This window comes from Glycine soja, chromosome 19 (genome assembly GCF_004193775.1).
Source record: "Glycine soja cultivar W05 chromosome 19, ASM419377v2, whole genome shotgun sequence".
Taxonomy (NCBI): domain Eukaryota; kingdom Viridiplantae; phylum Streptophyta; class Magnoliopsida; order Fabales; family Fabaceae; genus Glycine; species Glycine soja.
The window spans coordinates 36,475,829-36,499,389 of record NC_041020.1 but is presented as its reverse complement, the minus strand read 5'-3'; the positions used below and the strand labels follow the sequence as shown (position 1 = coordinate 36,499,389).

Sequence of the window (23,561 nt, the reverse complement as noted above, 5' to 3'; positions counted from 1 at the left end):
ATATTCTTATAATTAAAGACGGATAAAATAATAAATTACATAATGGCATAGACAGACACAGTAGAGAAATCATTGGATAGAGGGAACAATCCAACTATAACTGCCAGTAAATTTTTCGGAGAAGTGCAGAAAAAAGAAAAGTTATATAAATCAGTGTTTTTACGCAATTTTCATTAGTTTGACATTTTTAGTTTGAACTTCAGTTGAGTTGCTTAGTTTAAGTTTTATTAATTTTAAAAACCATTAACCTCAAATCGACATGTGGGACAGCTCGTAAACATGTTCTGAAACATGTTTAGCTTGCATTTATAATACGTCATCATCGATTAGGCCAGACTTAATTTTAATATTTGATGGACATGACGACAAAGATGTCATTGATACTGTAAAATAAAATATAATACAATAAATTTACAAAATAATATAAATAAAACTAGACACATTTATAAAAACATTATTAAATATATATAAATAAATTTGTAATAAATAACATAATATATACATTTGAATTTTTATATTTCAATAACAAAATATATTATACAAATAATTAATTTTGAATATATTTTGCAGATAAATTAAAATACATGTAAAGACAAATTTAAATAAATAACAGAATATATTTATTTCATAACAAAATATATTATATAAATAATAAAATTGAAACATATTCTACAAATAATTTCAAATACATATACGCAAACAAATTAAAATAATTAACATAATATATTCTACAATTAACAAAAAATAATTAAATCAAATATGGACTAACAAATAAATTAAAATACAAACAAATATTGAAATACAAAAATTAATTTAAACAATATATATTCAAAAATAATAATAATGTACAACGTACCATATATTTAATAGCGTAAATTACCTAAAACAAATAATATTAACCTACAAACTAAAACTAACATTATCCTATCATATATATATATATATATATATATATATATATATATATATATATATATATATATATATATATATATATATATATAATTGTACTATCTATATATAACATACAAAATTATAATACTAAGAAGGCAAAATTTACGTGTGTGAAATATCTAATATTACAATTATTTATTTACGTGAAAGTGCTTACTATTATAAAAACTAAAAATTTACGTGTGTCTAAAATTTACAAATATATACCTAAAGCTAATATTAACTTGTGCCTAATATTACTACAGCTAATATCCTAACCTTGGAATATCTATTAATACATAAAAATTAAGAACAAAATACCTATTAATACTAATTAACCTAAGTTTAGAATACCTATTAATACTAACAGAATATATAAATCTTATTTACGTGTGCCTAAAAAAAACTACAAATTTAGGTGTGTCTTAAAAAACTACAAATTTACGTGTGCTTAAAATTTACAAATATATACCTAAAGCTAATATTAACTTGTGCCTAATATTACTACAGCTATTATTACATGTGTCTGACTAAAATATCATACATACATATATATATATATATATATATATATATATATATATATATATATATCACACATATAATATCTAAGAATATATACAACAACCAAATAATATTTTCATACTAACTAACCAAATAATATTTTCATATTAACTAACCTAACCTTGAAATATCTATTAATACATAAAAATTAAGAACAGAATATCTACTAATACTAACTAACCTAAGCTTAGAATACCTATTAATACTAACAAAATATATAAATCTTATTTACTAAAATCACTTACCAGGAATTATGAAAGACAAAGGCCACACACGAAACTTCAAGGAAGCACAGGAACCACACACTGAAGGAGAAAAGGAGCAGCTCAGCAACTACAACTTGGGGAGGAGAAGTGTAGATAAATTACGTTGATGGAGCTTTTTTTTATAGGAGAAAACGTAAAGGAAGTAACGGTCAAAACCCTCTGCATTTTCACGTTCAAAAGACACTGCAACCCTACTCCATGAAACACTGCAAAAGCACTGTGAATGCTGAAGCTGTCTCGCCCATGAAACCCTACTCCATGAAGCTGTCTTCACGTGACTCCATGTCAGACTCGCCATCACCAATGACGGTACCATGTTCACGTGGCGTGTCTTGCCAATGGGAGCAGCGAGAAAGCGTCCATGTCAGTTGTCTCGCCATTGACAATGGCGGCACCCTCCAGGTCAGCATGCTTCTCGCCATTGACAATGGCGGCACTCATATCTTGTCATTGCTTCCAACGACACCTCTTCAAAAACAGACCCCCTTTGTAAATATTTTGAAAAGGGACCTTGTTTGGTAAATAGTTTATAAAAGGGTCCCTCTGTGATAAACTTGCCTCAAACATGATTCAGTTAGACAATTGGATCCAAATAACCGAACCAAATCAAGAGCTATATCATCGGATTAGGACGAGTTGACTGGATTTGCGGATCGACTCATGTTCACTTGCACCCTTATAAGTATTTATGAATAACAAATCTCATATATACAAAGCACATGCAGACAAAACCCGTTATTTATTCACGTAGAACATGTTTGATTTCATAATTTAAATGTGATTGTTTACATTTATTAATTTAAAATTAATAATTATAATTTTCACATCTCGTATGAAATTTTTATCTTCTCAACGTACTACCAAACTCGGTAATCTCAAATTAAATATGAAATTTACATATGTGAAAGCAAATATCACTTGAAAAGACCCTTGTTTGGGACCTAATTAAACATCAAGGGCATCTTCAATCAAGCAACTAACATGCATTGTTAGAGCAATATTTTAAAGTGTTAGAAAGAGAATGTCACTTTATACAAGAAATATTATCAACACTCAACAATTGACCACACTGTTTCATATTTTATTATCCACCTTAACTTTAATTTAATAGTAATTTTTGGAGAAACCAACCGTTACCTCATGCTTTCACTTGTTTCACACTGCTTTGACGCACAAGGAACGATTTTTCAAGATATTGATTTCCCCCCTCTTAAAGTAGAGACTACACGCACACTGCATCCAGTTTCCATATTGATTTTAATTGAATGATATAATCAAGCACCGATTTCGATAGAGACCACACTCAATCCGCTTTGCCATAATGATAACATAATCAACCAACATGCAGCAGAACAACTCAATGCATAAGAAATAAAAAGCCAATTCAACATCTATGTTATCTCCAAAGGAAAATAACTGCAGCCAATGTGAAAAACATTACATAAAATTGCCCTATGATCTCCCCCTTCCCCTGAAACCACCACCCCTAGGAGGACCACCTCTCCCACCCCTTGGACCGCCCCTTCCACGAAAACCACCGCCTCCACGGCCACCTCTACCTCCACCACGACCTCCTCCACCTCCACCTCTACCAGCTGATTGTCCCCTGCATTAAGAACCAACCAATTATGTTTAACTGGAAAGACTCCCAACCATTTTAATACCATTCAAAGCCACCAAAAATCAACAATTTATTGGCAAAGATGTTTAAACATTTAACAACCATAGTAATTTTTTTTATTTCTAAAGCATATTATTTTGATATAAACAAGTTGCACACAAAGATTCAACTGCATATAAAACATAATTAAAACAAGTATAAGGGAAATAACATAAAACAAAATTCAAGATATTTAGGGACAGTGCCAGCTGTAAAAATAATAGCAAATCTAATATCTAATATATGTACACAGAAAAGATCAGGAACAGAATTTCAGCTTTGATCATTTATCAAACATAATTGTCCCCTTCTTTTTTTAGGATATAAGGAACCACCAACCAAAAACCATTGTCAAAAGAAGTAGCATTTTGTTTAATGCTTGTCAACAATATTATTTAATAAATCACTTTGATAGAAACTGAGATCTAGAATTCAAAAATGAATCCTTTAAGCAAAATATATATCACAAGAGACTACACCAAGGCAGTCATATTCACTTTCAACATTGTAGCTGCACAAGCAACCTTGCTCTACTTATTATAGAAACATAACATGCTTACAACAACGAAAAACAGCCTTTTGCACAACGGCTAACATAAGTACACAGAAGAACATTGTTAAGGCATGCACAGCAGACACAAACACTGAACAGTTCCAACATTCTTGATTAAGTTAAAACAATAATGTGGCATGCTTAGTAAACATGGTTGGATGTAAAAGTTCAATGTAGCCATCAGCCAAAAATCTTTCAGATTCATCAAAAACAAGGAAGGACATGAAAATCAAACAAAAAAAATGCAAGGACAATCAAAAACATAAATAGAAATAAGGAAAATTAATTGGCCACGAATTAATATTAACCCATATCCATCTTCATCAACTACTTTTCTGTGAGCAAACTAATTGCATAATATTTAAACAAGTTAGTTTATGGCAATGAAATGCAAAGAGACCATACTTGGGTTGTGGAAGAAATCTTGCAAGAGGCAACAGTTTCCTTGGATCAATATAAAACTTGTCGCCAGATGAATAAGAAGTAGCAACAATCCCTTCCATCATCTTAATTGAGAAGTACTGCATGTTCACAAACAAAGCACCAAATAACATCAAAACTCAGTTCCATAACAGACCAAGAAAACAGAAGCAACCAACATGTTAAAACAAACAAAAAAAATGAGAAACCCACAGCTTCATTGATGGGACCAAATATTTCATCAACTTTTCCAATCTGAGTCATGTTTTTCAGATATATAGGAGCATTGAAAAAGGGAACTTTCTCATTTGTAAGCTTTGTCACTGCGTCTCCCTCGCATGCATGCATAAATGATGACACCTCTGCAAACACCAAATCAACAAACCCCATTAAAACACACATCATTAAAAGAATAAACATAACACAAAAAAAGAATCTTTTTTTTTAACTAAGCTTAGATAAAGTTATGTTATTTCCTCACAAATTATCAAAACCCAGAAACCAAATAATGGCATTAGCAACAAACACCACAAAGCACATTTTTTTTCAATCTTCAAACACTGTTCGTGAAATACCCAACAGAGAACATAGAAATTGAAACGTTTCTTAAGTCCCAGAGCGGAAGAAGAATCAACCTACGACTTCGGAGGGTGGTCCTTCGTCGCGAAATCCGCCGCCGCGACCAAAACCACCTCCTCCGCGACCAAAACCACCTCCGCCGCGACCAAAACCACCTCTGCCGCGACCGCCACCGTCGCGGCCACCTCTGAATCCACCGTCGCGGCCACCTCTGAATCCACCGCCTCTCGGGGGTCTCATTGTTTGGTAATCAGAGAATGCTCCTACAATGGATGGCCAATGCAGCGATTGGAGGGGGGGGGGGGTTAGGGTTTTGGAGCAACGCAACGGGAAATAGGGTTTTGAAGGGAAATGAATGCTTTCGTTTTTGGGCCGTTACTGGGCATTTTGGGACCGAATGGCACACATAGAAGGAAATTACTTCCTGCACGTTGATTTTGCTAAACGCACCTCCTGATTTATAAGGCAAATTTACTGTAGGGGGTTGCTTTTGAAAATTATTTACGGAACAGGGTCTCTTTTAAAAAAAATTGCAAGGGGGGTCTCTTCTGGACGTGGGTGCCGCCATTGACACTGGCGGGAAGCTTGAACCGCCAGTGACAATGGCGGGATAGGGGGTGCCGCCATTCGTAGCAGCGGGACAGGCTGACTAGGAGAGAGGGGGAGAGAGGGGGTACCGCCAGCAGCAATGGCGGGACAGGCTGAGTAGGAGAGAGGCGAGGGTACCGCCATTGGTGCTGGCGGGACTGCCACGTGTCCCGCCATTGGAGCTGGCGGGATAGGCTTCTTGATATGATGGGACTGAAGCATGGGAAGCGTGATGATTGAAGCCTGCACCTAGGGTTCACATGCTATCTCTGAAATTTTTTTTTGATGCTAGGGCTAGAGTTCTACTTCACATGCATGCACCCAGTTGTTGCTTTAGAGGAGACTAGGGCACTGTATTGCATATGAAATCAGAAATCACAGAGCTAGGCATGTAAGGCATGTAGGAGGTGACTTCCATACAGACTTACTTTAATAATGGTGTATAAATTTACATTGTAGATAGCTTTTTGCTTTCTTTAAATAGAGCAAACTTGCAATCACCACACTAAACACTTTAGAAATTTGAGACTGAAAAGAGTATTGTGAAAGAGGAAGAAAGAGTTTCTTTGAAGTTTGATTCTATAGTAAGGATGTTTTATATTTATTTAAATAAAGTTTTCTTTCATTTTGTTTATTTATCATGTAAAAATTATTTATTTTGAAGTAACAAATATTATGGTTAGAATGAAATTTGAAACTCAAATTTAAGTGTATTAATTTTGTAAATTACATTTTAAATTTAAAAATTATTAGTAGTAATTATTTGTAAGCCTTTTTGTTAATGGTTTTTGCGTCTGAAGTATTATTTGACATATAATTTAATTTAAGACAAAAAATAATTACATGCTATTTCTTAAGTATTTTGTGGTTTGTTCTCAGTACGAAGTTTCATTTTACTTGTAATAAAATTTAGTATAAGTTAACAAAAAGAAATTGTAATTTTAATTATAAAAACAATAAGAAAAATATTACCAATTTTAAAAGTCTCGTTATTTAAATTTACTAACATAAAAACTAGCATGGGAATAACAATTTTCCGTTACTATATTTATTAGTAATTTATTGATTTTTAATAATCTTAAAAGAAGTTTACTTGGATTTTTAGATTATTTTATACTTTATGGTAAATAAGAAAAATATTGAGACTGCAAACTAGCACTATATCAGGTCTAATACTTCTCCAGTTTTCGAAAAATAATAGGTGAATATTTTATCTCTCCAAGCAATCACTAGTGTAGAAAATTAAAAAATATAGTTGAATTAATTCTTTAACACTCACTAATTTTGTATCTCTTTGTTTTTATCACATATATCATATTAGTTATTATACTTGAATTGTATATATTTCTTTTATCTCCTTGTCTCACTAAGTTTCAAATTAGTTGTTCACCGAGTATTTTTTGTGCCTTACGTATATGTGCATGTAGTTTAATTAATTAACCATTGAGACTATTTAGTGGAGATGGAGAGAAATTACGCTTTATTTGTCTCTCCTCCACTCCTATATATAGACAGTATATTTTCCTACTAATTTTCTCATATGTATATATATGATATATCCTTCATTACCGAATCTCATTTGAGTTAAGTAAGTTGTTCTCGTTAATTAGTACTGAAAAACGACTTCGAAGATACAAATATTGGGGCGCCTAGGCGTGTTGGCCATGTTCCGTCTAAATTTTTTTTAAGTGTAATCCTTTCATTTATAACCCTTCCATTTTGTGTCTGTCTGGAATTTTTTTTAAGTTGAGAAATTTTCCATAAATTATTTAATTAGAGTACTTTTTTTTAGAATAAAGTATGAATGTGTAGTTTAAGTTTAATAGAGGAAGCAAATAAATATTTTATATTTGTATCATCGACAAAATATTTAATTGAAGTAATGATTTTATTTGTTAGACTAAAATTTGAAGGTAAAGTTTAAGTGAATTAATTTGTTTGTTTATAATTTTTATTATAAAATTAGTATGAGTAATTATTTATTTTAAAACTACTATTGTTATGATTAATTATTTTTAATTTTGATGATGTAGGTATATCATGAATTCAATTATTACAGTGTTGTATTTCAACGGAAGAGTATATGAAGACAATGATGGTGTAATATTTGAAGGCAGTAAAAAGGCCATTCAGATTAAACGCGAAATTAGTTTCAATGCTTTGAAAAAAAATTGGAGATAAGGTAAAGTTAGAAAATAATGAAATTATTTCTACTATAAGTTGTAGATTTTTAGTTTCAGGAAACTATGTTGCGTTGCAAATTTGTGATGACGAAGATGTTGAAACTATGATCGAAAGTTTTCAACAACAACAACAAATGTCAGTTCTAGAATTGTACGTAGAAAAGGATGTCGCTGGTGGTTCGATGTTTCATGCTGCAAATTTTGTTACGTCATGTGGACGTAATGTATCTCATCATGAGTCGGAACTGCCAAGAAATATAAACAATTTACATGATGATGAAGATGATGATGATGATGATGATGATTATCTTGCATCTAACTCATACGTTGAAGAGTCTTTCGATGAAGATGATAGTGATGATGGAATATCTGATACAAACAATGAAGTCACTGACATCGTTGAACCAGTTTCAATTGTTCACCCAACCGAAGGTAAATGTTTGTGAAATACAAAATTAGTTGAATACATCTATCTTTTTATGAGAATTGTATTTAATAGTAACTAAATAGGAGTAGTTTGTTGACCTGATTTTTTTAAAAAATTATTAGGTGCACCACAAATTCAAAATCCATTTTGGAATGATGTTATGCATTATAATAATATCAATTGGAGTCATCCGGACGAGGAGGACATTTGTGGTCTGGACATGCCAACGACTTTTAATGTTGGACAAGAATTATATGTTGGCATGGATTTTGACAGTAAAGATGCGGTCAAAAATGCACTGAAACAATATGTGATGAAGGTGCATCAAACTTTTAAGGTTGTTGAAACGAAATCACACAAATATATCGTTTGTTGCCCCAACAACACCGAAGAGTCTCCTTGCCCTTTTTATATGAGGGCAATTTTATCCAAAAAAACTGATGCATGGAAAGTGACACAATGGGGTGGACCGCACACATGTCTAAATATGACTATGACACAAGACCATGAGAAGCTTGATTCAAATTTAATTGCGACTTGTGTAGTAGGTACGTTTTTTATGTTCATATTATCCTACTTTTGTGTTATTTGTTATTTTAATTTGTAATTTTATTTTATTATTTGAATTACAGGCATGATCAGAGAAGATCTATCAATAAAAATTTCTTTGATTCAAGAAAGGATAAATAATGAATTTTCCTATAAGGTTTCATACAGAAAAGCATGGATGACCAAACAAAAGGCGATTGCAATTGAATATGGCGATTGGGAAGAGTCGTATGCGAAACTCTCGTCATGGCTAACACACATGCAAAATCATTCTCCTGGCTCTTACTTTCAAATACTACATGACGATTTTATTGTTGGTAATAGGGTGAGTCGCGAACATCGTCAGTTTCATAGAGTATTTTGGACATTTGGTCAATGCAAAGAGGCTTTTAAGTACTGTAAGCCAATCATACAAGTTGACGACACACATTTATACGGCAAATACCGTGGGACCCTGTTAATGGCCACATCGCAAGATGGAAATGGTGGTGTTCTTCCTCTAGCATTCGCCATGGTCGAAGGCGAGACGCTAACAGCATGGTCATGGTTTTTGGCCCACTTGCGTGAACACGTCACAGATAAGAATGAAATTTGTCTAATATCTGATCGTCACGCGAGTATAAAGTCTGTTGTCGCTAACGAAGCACTTGGTTGGCAACCTCCCCACGGTTATCATGTGTACTGCGTCCGACACATAGCCAACAATTTCAATCGCAAATTCAACAACGCGAAACAAAAAGAGATGTTCAAGAAATTGGGTAAGGTTTATTTTATACATTAATTTAACTTGAGTTTGATGTCTACGTACAACTTTTGATGATAACAAATTTGATGCAGCGTACACTCCTTGCAAGCATGTGTTTGATCAAAACTTAGAAAAATTTCGTCAATTGAGTCCAGCCATAGCAAGATGGATTGATCACATTTCAAAGGAAAAATGGAGCATGGCTTACGATACATCTGGACGACGATATGGTCACATGACAACCAACCTATCAGAATGTGTGAATAAGGTGTTGAAAGATTGTCGCAGCATTCCAATAACAGCGTTGGTCAAGTCAACATATAGTAGGTGCCAAAAGTACTTTGTTGATCATGGTCGCCAAGCCCAAAGACAATTAAGAGAAGGCCAAGTTTATTGTTCTAAGCTTGTTACAGAACTTAGGAAAAATCAAGAACAAGCTTGTTCGCACATCGTTCGCGTGTATGATATCCACTCGACAAGGTTTGAAGTAAAGGAAACCTTCAATCCTATAACGCAACGTGGCGGACAAAAATGGGCAGTTAACTTGAATGGCCATTATTGTCAATGCGGAAGGTATTCTGTGCTTCACTATCCATGTTCACACATTATTGCAGCTTGTGGTTACGTGAGCATGAACTACTACCAATATATAGATGTTGTTTACACCAATGAGCACATCTTAAAAGCATACTCCACATAGTGATGGCCTCTTGGGAATGAAGCGGCAATTCTTCCTTCTGATGAGGCATGGACACTAATCTCTGACCCAACTACAATTCGTGCGAAAAGGTCGGCCAAAATCAACAAGGATAAGGAATGAGATGGATTGGGTCGAACCATCTGACCACCGACAAAAATGTAGTAGATGTGGAGCTGAAGGGCACAATAGGCGCCGATGTCCAATGCAATCTGACCGTGGGAGTAATTCATTTAATTGATTTATGTATGTTACATGACTGACTTGTATTGCTTTAGGTTTTGTTCAATGTATTTACTTGTTGGTCTTCAATGAAATCGTCAGTTACTTTTTGTTGAATGTGTGCTTCTAATGAAATAAAATTACATTTAGAAGTTGAAATAAATGGAGTGGATCAATCGAGATTGAGTGACATTGGTGTTGATCGTTAGTTAGAAACGTTAGTGTCTAAGTATTTTGTCTACCTTAGTTTTTTTTAACTATCTACAATGACAAACTATGGACTTAGTCATTATGGTTTAGTGTCTAAGTATTTTTGGTTTAGTGTTTAGGGTCTAAGCCTTAGGTTTTAGTGTTTAGAACTATGGGATTAGGGTTTACTCTTTATGTTTTAAGTGTTAGGGTTTAGTTTTTTTATTTTAAGGGTCAGGGTTTAGTTTTTTTATTTTAAGGGTTAGGGCTAAGTTTTTATGTTTTAGGGGTAGGGCTAAGTTTTTTTATTTTAGGGTTGGGGTTAATTTTTTTATTTGAAGGGTTAGGGTTACTTCTTATTTTTTAGGGGTTAGGGGTTAGATCTTATTTGTTAGGGGTTAGGGCTAAGTTTTTTTTATTTTAGGGTTGGGGTTAATTTTTTTATTTGAAGGGTTAGGATTACTTCTTATTTTTTAGGGGTTAGGGGTTAGTTCTTATTTGTTAGGGGTTAGGGCTAAGTTTTTTTTTATTTGAATGTGTGCTTCTAATGAAATAAAATTACATTTAGAAGTTGAAATAAATGGAGTGGATCAATCGAGGTTGAGTGACATTGGTGTTGATCGTTAGTTAGAAATGTTAGTTATTTTTATTTTAAGCGTTAGGGTTTAGTTTTTATATTTTATGGGTTAGGGCTAAGTTCTTATATTTTAGGGGCTAGGGTTAGTTTTTTATTTTAAGTGTTAGGGTTTAGTGCTTATTTTTTAGGGATAGGCTTAGTTTTTTATTTTAAGGGTTAGGGTTTAGTTTTTATATTTTATGGGTTAGGGCTAAGTTCTTAATTTTTTAGGTGTTAGGGTTAGTTCTTATTTGTTAGGGGTAGGGTTAGTTTTTTATTTTAAGCGTTAGGGTTTAGTTCTAATATTTTAGGGGTAGGGTTAGTTTTTTATTTTAAGCGTTAGGGTTTAGTTCTTATATTTTAGGGGTTAGGGTTTAGTTCTTATTTTTCATTTTAGGGTTTAGGGCTTATTTTTTAGGGGTTAGTGTTAAGTTCTTTTTATTTTAGGGTTTAGGGTTAATTTTTTTTTATTTTAGGGGTTCAGGCTAACTTTTTTATAAGTGTTAGGGTTTAGTTCTTAATTTTGAGGGGTTAGGGTTGAGTGCTTATTTTTTAGGGGTGAGGGCTAAGTTCTTTTTATTTTAGGGGTTAGGGTTAATTTTTTTAATTTTAGGGGTTAGGGCTAACTTTTTTATAAGGGTTAGGGTTTAGTTCTTAATTTTGAGTGGTTAGGGTTGAGTGCTTATTTTTTAGGGGTGAGGGCTAAGTTCTTTTTATTTTAGGGGTTAGGGTTAATTTTTTTAATTTTAGGGGTTAGGGCTAAGTTTTTTATTTGAAGGGTTAGGCTTAGTTTTTATTTTTTTAAGGGTTAGGGTATATTTCTTATGGGTTAGGGCTAAGTTTTCTTATTTTAGGGTTTAGGGTTAATTTATTTTATTTTAGGGGTTAGGGTTAAGTTTTTTATTTGAATGGTTAGGGTTTAGTTCTTATTTTTGAGGGGTTAGAGCTAAGTTTTTATGTTTTAGGGGTTAGGGCTAAATTTTTTATTTGAAGGGTTAGGGTTAGTTCTTATTTTTTAGGGGTTAGGGTTTAGTTCTTATTTGTTAGGGGTTGGGGCTATGTTTTTTTATTTTAGGGTTAGGGTTAATTTTTTTATTTAGGGGTTAGGGCTAAGTTTTTTATTTGAAGGGTTAGGGTTTAGTTCTTATTTTTTAGGGAAATAAAATTACATTTAGAAGTTGAAATAAAATTACTTTTTTTTGAATGTGTACTTCTAATGAAATAAAATTACATTTAGAAGTTGAAATAAAATTACTTTTTTTTTAATGTGTACTTCTAATGAAATAAAATTACATTTAGAAGTTGAAATAAATGGAGTGGATCAATCGAGGTTGAGTGACATTGGTGTTGATCATTAGTTAGCAATGTTAGTTATTTTTATTTTAAGCATTAGGGTTTACTTTTTATATTTTATGGGTTAGGGCTAAGTTCTTATATTTTGGGGGTTAGGGTTAGGTTTTTTATTTGAAGGGTAAGGGTTTAGTTCTTATTTTTTAGGGTTAGGCTTAATTTTTTTTTATTTTAGGGTTAGGGTTTAGTTCTGAACATTTTAGGGGTTAGAGTTAGTTTTTTTATTTTAAGGGTAAGGGTTTAGTTCTTATTTTTTAGGGTTAGGCTTAGTTTTTATATTTTAGGGTTAGGGTTTAGTTCTAAACATTTTAGGGGTAAGTACTTATATTTTACGGGTTAGGGTTAGTTTTTCTATTTTAAGGGTTATGGGTTAGTTTTTATGTTTTATGGGTTAGGGTTTAGTTCACATTGATGTTCATCGTTACTTAGAAACATTAGTTTTTTCCTTTTGGCTACCTTAGTTATTTGGTTTAGGGTTCATTGATTATTATAGTTTGATACGCGACATAAATTGTATCCATAAGTAAGCCTTAATAAACTGAATATCATACATTACGTGTGAAATTCAAATGACAAATATACAACAAAGCCTTAATAAACGGAGACATGCAAATCATTCATTTTGGTGTCCGTGATGCCGTGAGGATGTGCCACATGGTTGATCCCATCTTTGTGCTTGGCGATCAGGATTTCTTCTGCCCCGATGTCTCCCCGCTTCTTCTTCGTCAGCCTCCGCAGAAAATGCATGACGCAAATCAACACCGAATAAGTCACCCGTATTAGGTATTTGTCCCGGTACATTCCATTGTGTTCCTAACGGGGCATTAGGTGTTGGAATTGGGCCATGATATTGCTGTGAAGGGGTCATTGTGGGCCATGAAAAATGAGCTTGTGTTTCCGCAACACCACCGAACGATTGTTGGCTTGCAGAAGTATCAGTGTGATGACCCTGAAAAGGATACTGATACATCTGTGTCGGATACTCAGCAAATGTTTGTGGCGTGTAATACATTCCATGGCCACGCTCCGCCATTTGTTGGGAATATTCTTCCGCTTCAACAGTGTCCCTTCGTCTGTCTATGCCCTGAGTTTCAATACTTGACTGAAGCATGTGAAACTGTTTTGCGGGAAATTGACGCTCTGATGCGGGACCATGTGACACTGGCTCAGTGACTCTCTCTTGCTCTTCGGATAAAATTGTAATTTTTTCCACATAAGGCACGAGATCATCAATTGTCCATGTATTCCTCCCTTGAGGAGACACCATGTATTGTAATGTCTCTGCAACTTCAGCCTGCAATTATAAGGGTAAGAAAATTAATGGCCATCATTAAAAAAAAGTTCAAGTTAAATATTGAAAAAAATTAAAAAATACCAATGTAGCCGTCTTTGCATTTTCTAGGTCAACAAACATCTTTAGGCCTTCTTGTCGGGGATAAGCGTCGACCCTAAATGCATGACGATTATTCCACTGATGAATCATTGGGGCGAACAATTGCCCCCAATTTTCGTCATGTTTCCCTTTTAATGTTATGCCATGAATGTTTAAGGGTTGTGAAGGAGACTCTGGAACTGGTTGCTGCATCCCAAATTGTCTCAACACTTTGTCCGGTTGGTGCCACTCAATAACTTGGAAACAAATTAGTGGCACCACCGCGTACCACGCGAGACTTCCGACTAAACAAACGGGAGGCAACAATGATATAACGGTTGATGGGTAAGGCTCCCACACAAACTGCATATAACAACATAGTTGTGAACATTGTAGTAAAATAACACATATAATTTTTTATTTTACAAATACAATAGCATGGTTCTTACCTCATGACGTTTCATAATATCCAACTTGCGACAAAAAACTTTCACATCATCATTGCCGATATGTTGGTTTCCACGTCGCAGCCACCTACAAAGAATAAAATTTAATATACCCTAAAACCATTTATTCTATTGAAATGAAAGAAGCTGTTAAAAATGACTGACATGTGCCCTAGTGGTGTATTTTCTACTTGGGAAGGAGTCCTCTTTGGAGCCAAGGTTGGACATCGTTCCCATGCCCACAATTGTAGTAAGATGCACATACCTCCGATTGATTTAGTTTTATAATCGGTGGCACTGCACATCTCTCTGTATAGAAAACCAAGTACGGCAGCTCCCCATGCATATCTGCCACATTCTTCAAAGTCACGTAAAAATTGAAGGTACCTTAGCGAAACTCTGTTACCGGTTTTGTCAACAAACAAGACACCTCCAATGAATCTCAGTATCCATGCACGGGCAAACCTTCGTACTTGTTCTTCTTCGTCGTCATTATTTATTTGATCAAAATGGTGAGCCAGCCAACTTAATTTAACCACACTACCTTTAATTTCACCTTCTTGTGGTCTGGCTCCCAATAATTCCTCACATAAATCAGCCCAATCAAGATTTGTTGGACCGATTAATGGTAAACCATCCACACTTATACCTAACAATACAAAGACGTCTTGTAGAGTAATAGTACACTCTCCGCATCTCATGTGAAACGTATGTGTTTCCGACCTTCATCTTTCTATCAGAGCACTAATTAATGAGGCATTTATTTTTAAGTATCCCATCTTGATAATCCAGCCGAAACCAGATTGTTGAAGAAAAGGAAAAATTTGCTCTGGAATTTGTTCTTCCCCTTGATACGTGAGGACAACTCGTCTGATATGTAATTTCCTTTCTTCTTCCCCATTCCAAACATGTTCTGAAACATGCTTAGGTTGCATCCATAATACATCAGTATCGATGGGGTCAGACTTAATGTTAATATGTGATGAAGATGATGATGAAGATGTCATTGCTACTGCAAAATAAAATTTAATACATGTGAAGAAAACTTTAACTTATTAGTAAACTTTAAATATATAACAATAAATTTGTAAAAAATCAAACTGACCAATTTTTAATATATTCTATACATAAATTAAAATACATGTGAAGAAAACTTTAATTTATTAGTAATTTTTTTTCTATAATTAACAAATAAATAATTGAATAAAATATGGACTAACAAATTATTTATAATACAAACAAATATTGAAATGCAAAAAATCATTTCAACAATATATATACAAAAATAATAATAATGTACAATGTATCGTATATTTAATCACGTAAATTTTCTAAAACAAATAATATTAACCTACAAATTAAAACTAACAAATAATATATATAGCATTCTAAATAAAAATAATTAACTCAAATAATATTAAATTATCAACTCATTTATTTAAAATACAAAATTATAATACTTAAAAGATAAATTTACGTGTGTCAAGTGTCTAATATTACAATTATTTATTTAAGTGTAAAATATTTAATATTACAAAAACTAAAAATTTACGTGTGTCTAAAATTTATAAATATATACCTAAAGCTAATATTAACTTGTGCCTAATACTAAAAAATCTAATATTACGTGTGTCATCCTAAAGTATCATGTATGTATATATATATATTAGGCTAAACTTTCATTCGTCTAAATATATACCTAATACTACAAAAGCTAATATCACATATATAAAATTTAAGAATATATACAACAACTAAATATATATACACGTAATATTTTTATACTAACTAAACAAATATATAATATTTTTTTCAATTATACTTACTCATACAATTTTTTTGACGAGAGATTAAGTTATAAAATAATTTCTTATTTAAAACTCATAAGTATAATTAGTTTGTCAACCCCCCCTGCAAAAGTACATCATATATTTTAATTCTACGAATAATTAAGAATACAATTAATTTAGATTCTTTAGAACATATGTAGTATACAAATAAAATAAATTTAGAAAAATAATTGAAACAAGTTGATAAGAAAGAATAATTATTTTAGAAAACTTTATATTTCTTGAGTTAGAATATATTTTATTTTACAGATATTTCTAGAATTCATAATAAAATGAACATTCTTTGATAAAAAAAATTAATAATAATATTCTATGTTGTAATTACTACTAATACTAAAATATTATATACAATAACCAAATATTATTTTCAACCAAATATATACAATAACCAAATAATATCTAACAATATATACAATAACTAAATAAAATTTTAATTCTAACTAACCAAATAATATTTTCATACTAACTAACCTAACCAAATAATATTTTCATACTAACTAACCTAACATTGGAATATCTATTAATACGTAAAAAATAACAACACAATAGCTACTCATACTAACTAATTTAAACTTAGAACTTTTGTTAATAATAACTAACCTACTATTTACATACTAACTAACTTAGAATATTTGTTAATACTAATACTAACTAACTTAAACTTATAATATATATTAACATATTTACTTTGAAAATACTTACCAGGAATTTATGTCCAAGATAAGGGTAAGGGCACTTGAAGGATGAAAGCACAGCAACAAGCACTAAATTTGAAAGAAATTTGCACCACGAGCACAGCACAACAAGCACAACACAAGCACAAGCTCTCACACTCAAGAAGAAAGAAAGAGAAAGAAAACTCAGTAAGGTAAGGAGAAATGTAAGCCTAAAGAATGAAGTTCAACCATTTTTTTTTATAGCTGAAAACTTGAACCCCAACGTTCAAGATTTTTTAACGTTCACATGCTATACTAGGCTTTTCAGAAACTGGAAACCCTAAACACTGCAAGCCTGAGCCTAGCTATCTTCTAAACACTGCAAGCCTGCAACGTGCAGACCTGGAAGCCTTCACGTGAGCCAAGCCTATCCCGCCAGCTCCAATGGCGCAACCTGAACCTATCCCGCCAGCTCCAATGGCGGGACTGCCCATGTAGGCATGTCCCGCCAGGAGGAATGGCGGTATGTACTGAGGCCACTTTTCTCGCTCCTACTCAGCCCTATCCCGCCAGTACGAATGGCGGTTTAGGCTGAGTCACCCCCTGTCCCGCAAATGCCAATAGCGGCACCCCTTATCCCGCCATTGCCACTGGCGGTTCAAGCTTCCCGCCAGTGTCAATGGCGGCACCCACGTCCAGAAGTGACCCCCCTCGTAATTTGTTTTAAAAGAAACCCTCTTCCGTAAAATGTTTTTAAAAGAAGACCCCCCACGTAAATTTGCCGATTTATAAATATCCCAACATCACCTTTATAGGAGTTTCAAGTTTTTTTTTTTGGATATAGTTATAATTCCAGATTTGGAGAATTTGGAATACACAAACAAAATGGGCTTTCAGATTTTCCATTATGAAATTATGTATACATAATTTGTTTGTCCCAAAATAACCAACGGGGGAAACCAAATTCATTAGGCGTTTCAATACACTCAAATAGAAACACCACACCATATTTTAGGGGCATAAACAATGTGAATGAAAAAATTCTCTTCTATCTACTATAAATTGAGGATTCCCTTCTTCAAGATCTAAATTATATTTTCACAAAAATGATAATGTGTCTCATTCATAAATGCTACAAGATCTCATACTTTTGAATCCATTGTTGTGGACTCAAATTCATTAGTATGGAACTTTTTTTTTTCAAGTGAAATGCCTGTTATATGAAACAATGAAAAAGTGTTTACATTATTATGGAATGAGAAGCCTTCATATTTTGATGCATATATTTATTTATTTGAAGCTATTAGAGTTGAATATACTTTTTAGAGAGTATGAGTTGAAGCAGTAATAAGATTTGCCTTCTATATATGTAATACATTAAACAATCATGTCATTAATCCACTGACAATGGAGAAAAAACAAGCTTGGCCTATTAGATATTATTTTGGATAAAAAATTTATTTGTAGAGCAAATTCTTCAACGTGAGAATCACGTCATTGCTTTCAGCTGGTATGATAGAGAATTGGCAGCTTAGACTAGATTTTATCTTAAAAAATATTAATTATTTTTAAGCTTGAGATTTAAATTTGATTTATTCATTTACTATAATTTTTTTTTAAAAAAGTAACATAACTTAATTTAAAATTTTACTTTATAATAAAGTCTTTTTAAATAAGCTAACAAACCTACTCTAAATAAATTAATAGGACTAAGCCTGTAAATAAATTAATAAATCTACAAGTTCAATATATTATAAAAAAAATAATACAATAATAATATCATAATAATATTATTGATAAAATATATTTTATTCCATGTATGAATATTATTTTTAGTCCCAAAACATTCATATGATACAATTTAGTCCCTCAAATTTGTAAAAACAAATGTTTTTAATCCCTTGATTTACTCTCCAATTTATGCACAATTTATAACTTTAGGTTGTCAAGAGGGACTAAAAACACATTTTTTTATAAAATTTAGAAACTAAATTGGACAATATGAAAATTCAAGACTAAAAACAAGATTCAATGAAAGTAAAGGACTAAAAACACATTTTATCCTAATTGTTGTGTTCAGCCATGACAGTTTTATGTTCGTTGTTACTCTTTTTAACTATTAAAAATAAGATCATAAACATGAAGAATTGTTTTACCTACATAGACAAATCAATTTATAGATGCATTTTGCTTTGCTTAAACTTATTCTGTGGGAAGAACAAGGAGAGAATTGGATAACTTTTTATAGATGCTATACAAGACTTTCACATATGTTTATGTAGAGAAATCCATGTGTATTGAAGATGATGAGGAAGGATTTTAATTTTTCTTAAACACCTAAAAATTGGAAAAAGAAAGCAACACTTCTATAGACACTACCTTAAATCTTAGGTGTCGGACACACATCTAACAAAAAGTGGATACCTAATTAAAAGTAATAATAGTAATAAATAATAAAATAATATTAAATTAAAATGAAAAATATAATTGATTGAATAAAAAAGAAGTTTTACACACCTTTTAGCTTATGTGTATGTCTCTCAAAGTGATATTGGGTGTGCCTCTCAAAAGCTTTCATAAACCATTACTTCTAAAAAAAATGAAATTTTTTCCTTATTTTTTATCAACAAGAAAATATATTGTATTTCAATGGGTACAAGTGATACCTCGATGTAAATACAAATAGTTAGATAATCAGATAGAGTAGTTGTCCTCCAAAGCAAAAATCCTACAATTAAATGCTAGAAACATTAGAAACAGAGTTATGGTAACCCATCATCAATTTTGTTTCCCCACTAATGTTTCTAAACAACATTAGATGCTAACTACCCCATACCGAAACAAGTATTAACCATTTTGGAAAGAATTAAAATATCTTTGTTGTCTCTTTGTTAACAAAGTGTAATTACTGTATTTAGACCGGGGTGGTGGCTTGTCGCTTGTGGATCTTCCCCGATCTCATCCATTATCAATTTTCTCCTTCTTTTCTGGATGCCTTTTAGAGGATTCTTCGTGCATTTGCTCCCTGAATGTGGTCACGTCTTCCATGTATATGAACCCAACAACCTTCGCCCTTAATTCCTCTAGTGTTACAAGAAATCTTTTGCAAAGGTTGTCCGAGAAAGGTCCTGACTTTAAGCCCATGATCATTGACGTTAGGGCTACGTTCAGACTCAGGTCCCGAATATGAATTGAGACTAAGGAGAATCTCTCCATGAAGCTACAAAGAGATTTTCTTTCTTCCTATCGAATATTGGCTAGAGCTACCGTAGTAAGGTGGTGGTGTCTACTCGATGCATATTGCGCTCTGATTTTTGCAATGAGCATTGCAAAGGAGTCTATTGAGTTTTTGGTAGGTAAGTGTACCAATGGAGTGTTGCATCTTTCAATGTGGTAGGGAACACTCGGCACATAAGAACATCTTCATTGGTGAATAAATTCATCTACATTACAAATGTGTTACAAATGTCGTAACGGTCTATATTCAGCATCTTCCATCTGGATGGTAACTGTACTTCCATGATTCCGTCGATGAATAGGTGCATTCAGTTCTTCGTGTTTGCTATTTTGTAGATCGATTGTGTAATCAACTATGTTTCTTTTCTCCATGTTCTGTCAGCACCATCAGTTTCACCTTGATTGTGATGCATAGCAGCTGCAGAGGCCAAGTGCGTTTGATGATCATATTGAAGCTTCTGATATTGTTCTCTAAGTTTGGCATTTTCTTTTCGGAGGTTTTCCATCTCTTGGATGTTCTTCTATTTGAGTGTGTCCATCTCCTTTTGCAGGGGGAAGATCAAAGTATGAACGTCAGGCACCTAGCATGGGAGGTCCACCACGATTGTAGAACTCTTATTTCCGAGGGTCCCCATGACAGGCTTTCCAAGTATGACGGACCCCTGCCCCTATGGTGGTTTTTTTGACTGGATTGTTGGTGTTTTGTCGATGTTTGTAACCATTGATAGTGGTTGAAGGAGAAGTTTTCCTTTGCCCCACGGTGAGAGCCAAATGTTCTTATCGGGTTTGCAAAACCTTCTTGCGGTAGTGATCCTCTATGAGCTCCTCCACGAACAATGGTGGGAGTACGTGCAAAAACACTCAGACGCTCAAGTTAGAAGCGTGGATAGGTAAATAAGTATATAGGTTACGAATGAGAGTGAATACCTGAGCTTCGATCCTCTTCCTTTTATAGAGGGGAAATTGGATATACAAATATCAATTTCCCTTAATGATAAAGATAAAGATATGATCTTTATCTTATCTTTTCATGAATTATAATAATAACATATATCTTCTAAATTTAGAGATTATTTGTTACCTTTTAACTTATATTTCCCCTTCTTTCCTTATTTAAAACCTTATTACTCTTTAAGTTATAGGTTGGGTCTAATGTTAGATGATACCTCTCCGAATCCGAGTGACGGACTACCGAGTTTGAATAAAGACTTACCAAGTTCGAGTAGGACACATAACTAATATTGTAAATTGTCTTTTTAAAGTTTCAATGTATCATTTTAAGTCCCATCAATTCTCTTATTTAAGTTTGTAAAACTGACTAAACACTTGAATCATCATCACCACCTTTGTTTTCTCTTACTATTCTCCTACTAATGTTTTCATCTGTTCAACGTTTCTTATTTTAGCTAAAATTTCTATTTCCCTCATTCTATTGAGAATAAAAGAATCTTGCTCGCTCAATATGTTTTTGTTGAATTCGGGAATGGTATATTTAAATTGAGCATTTTACGGATCAACTTGGTAGAAGTTTTGTTCTTTCTCTTTTTTCAGTTAGTGTTCTACGCTCAAGTTTATGGTTGTTTTGAAACTGCTCCAGGAGGTGCTTTCTTATCTGCAGGTGTTTTCATGGTGATAGCTGACGGGGCCAGGTTGTTACACTTACGCCATCAATGTCACAAGTTTTTCACATATATTTTTTTTTCTTTTACAATTACTGTACTATATTATAAATTATAAATAACAAATATATTGTTAACTTTTTCCTTTTAAGAAACAAAAAGTTACTAATTTAACTTTATTTTGTATCTCCAACTTACGATATTTTTTTCCATAAGACATAATGGGAGTCTACTATTATTACAACTTTACTTCTTATTCATTAATTTTACTTTTATTATATTTTTTTAAAATTTAATTCACTTTAACACCATTTATTTACCAATATCCTCCTTTGTTTATACATGTGCTTATTTAGTTTATTATATACTTCAATGTTTATTAATGGTTACAAATAAATTATGATAGAAAAATGTTTTGTAAAATAAAATTGAGTAATGATTATATTTAATAAATTTAAATTTCTCATATTAATGATATTATTATATTATACAACTGTTTAAAATTTGGTAAGAGTTAGCAAAACTCTACTAAGAGAAAGCATTCACTGTCATGCCAAGCACCAAGAATATATATAATCAATTTAATCATCATATTTTGGTTTTGAAATATGTTATTACCTTACAATAAAGAATTGAATTCGTTACACTGATGATAATTATTAAATATTTTAAATAATAATAATAAAAAATAGAGTTATGTTACATTCATAAGGGTCAAATTAAATTTTATAATTTTTTATCCTTAATAATAATAATAATATATAATTAAAATGATGATGATTATGATTTTATTCTTTTACACATGATTATAATTTTGTATTCCTATAAATTTAGACCTTAAAGAAAAATATAATTAATCATTATTCTCAATTTAAACATAATTGAATTTAACATACTAATACATATTAATTTTAAAATATGATAAGATATATTCTTAAAATAATATGAAATAAATTACACACTAATAAAATAAAAGTAAAATAATTTTATGTCATAGTCCCATCAAAAGTTAACATTTTTTTGGATGAATTACATAATCAAGGAGGCTTAAAAGCCTCTAGGGAAACAAACATGACCTTCATCAGCTCGAATAGGATTAATACTACACTCAGGAGGCACCTCAAACACTTGAAAAGTATTCAAAGGAGTCACGGCTTGCTTTGCCAAAACGTCTGCTACTTGATTCGCTTCACGGAAAATATGATTCCATGTGACATTCCCTTGACGCGCATGGATCTCTTTGACAAGGTTAAAGCAAGGATATATGCAATCTGCAACACCCTCTTGACACCAAGCTGATAGCAGATTTTGAATCTCAATCCACTCTTATTCTCCTAAATCCTCTTTACCAAGTCAGCTTAAGACCGAGAAGAATACCTCTTAACCCAGCTCCAACTACCGAGCATCTTCCAAACTTAGCTAGCTCCAAAACCGCAGATGAAAGCTCCTATCATTATTATCCATACCCAACTTCATCCTCTTTTCATTTGTTAAAACCTTCTCATGGAAAAGTTTCCATAGAAAACTTCTACTCCTTTCAGGGCCCTTCCATTTATGTAGACATTTGAAAATACCTTGATGATGAGACAAAGATAAACTTGCCACGGCCTCATGCAGTTTTCATGGAAAATTTTCCATCACTGGGCTTGCTCCAAGCCAGACTATCCTTCTCGGGTTCTCTCGAAGGTGGCATTATATTCACAATCGATCTGCTGAACAATATTATTAGGGAGGTACCCCGTCAAATTCTCCAACCTTCAGTTCTTGTTACTGTCACAAAAGGAAGCCACCCTTTGATTCAAAACAACAGTGGATTTATCCATGAGCCTACCACCTCCGG

At 32.6% G+C, this 23,561-nt stretch overlaps 1 protein-coding gene across 1 annotated transcript; it reads right to left on the bottom strand.

Moving 5' to 3' along the window:
- Positions 1–3,075: 3,075 nt before the first annotated feature.
- LOC114399317 (putative H/ACA ribonucleoprotein complex subunit 1-like protein 1) lies at positions 3,076–5,215 on the bottom strand. Its single transcript, XM_028361490.1, has 4 exons — positions 5,032–5,215; positions 4,610–4,758; positions 4,382–4,497; positions 3,076–3,369 (listed from the first exon to the last, which is right to left on the bottom strand). Exons 1-4 carry the CDS (start codon positions 5,213–5,215, stop codon positions 3,216–3,218), a joined length of 603 nt encoding a protein of 200 aa, XP_028217291.1. The 3' UTR covers positions 3,076–3,215.
- Between the last annotated feature and the right edge of the window lie 18,346 nt (positions 5,216–23,561).

Bases quoted from the DNA above. Each gene is read 5' to 3' on its own strand.
- LOC114399317 (XM_028361490.1), bottom strand. From the start codon at position 5,215: ATGAGACCCCCGAGAGGCGGTGGATTCAGAGGTGGCCGCGACGGTGGA. The intron at 4,498-4,609 runs GTGGGTTTCTCA...GTGAACATGCAG, and splicing joins TTGGTCCCATCAATGAAGCT to TACTTCTCAATTAAGATGAT. The intron at 3,370-4,381 runs GTATGGTCTCTT...TTCTTAATGCAG, and splicing joins AGATTTCTTCCACAACCCAA to GGGACAATCAGCTGGTAGAG.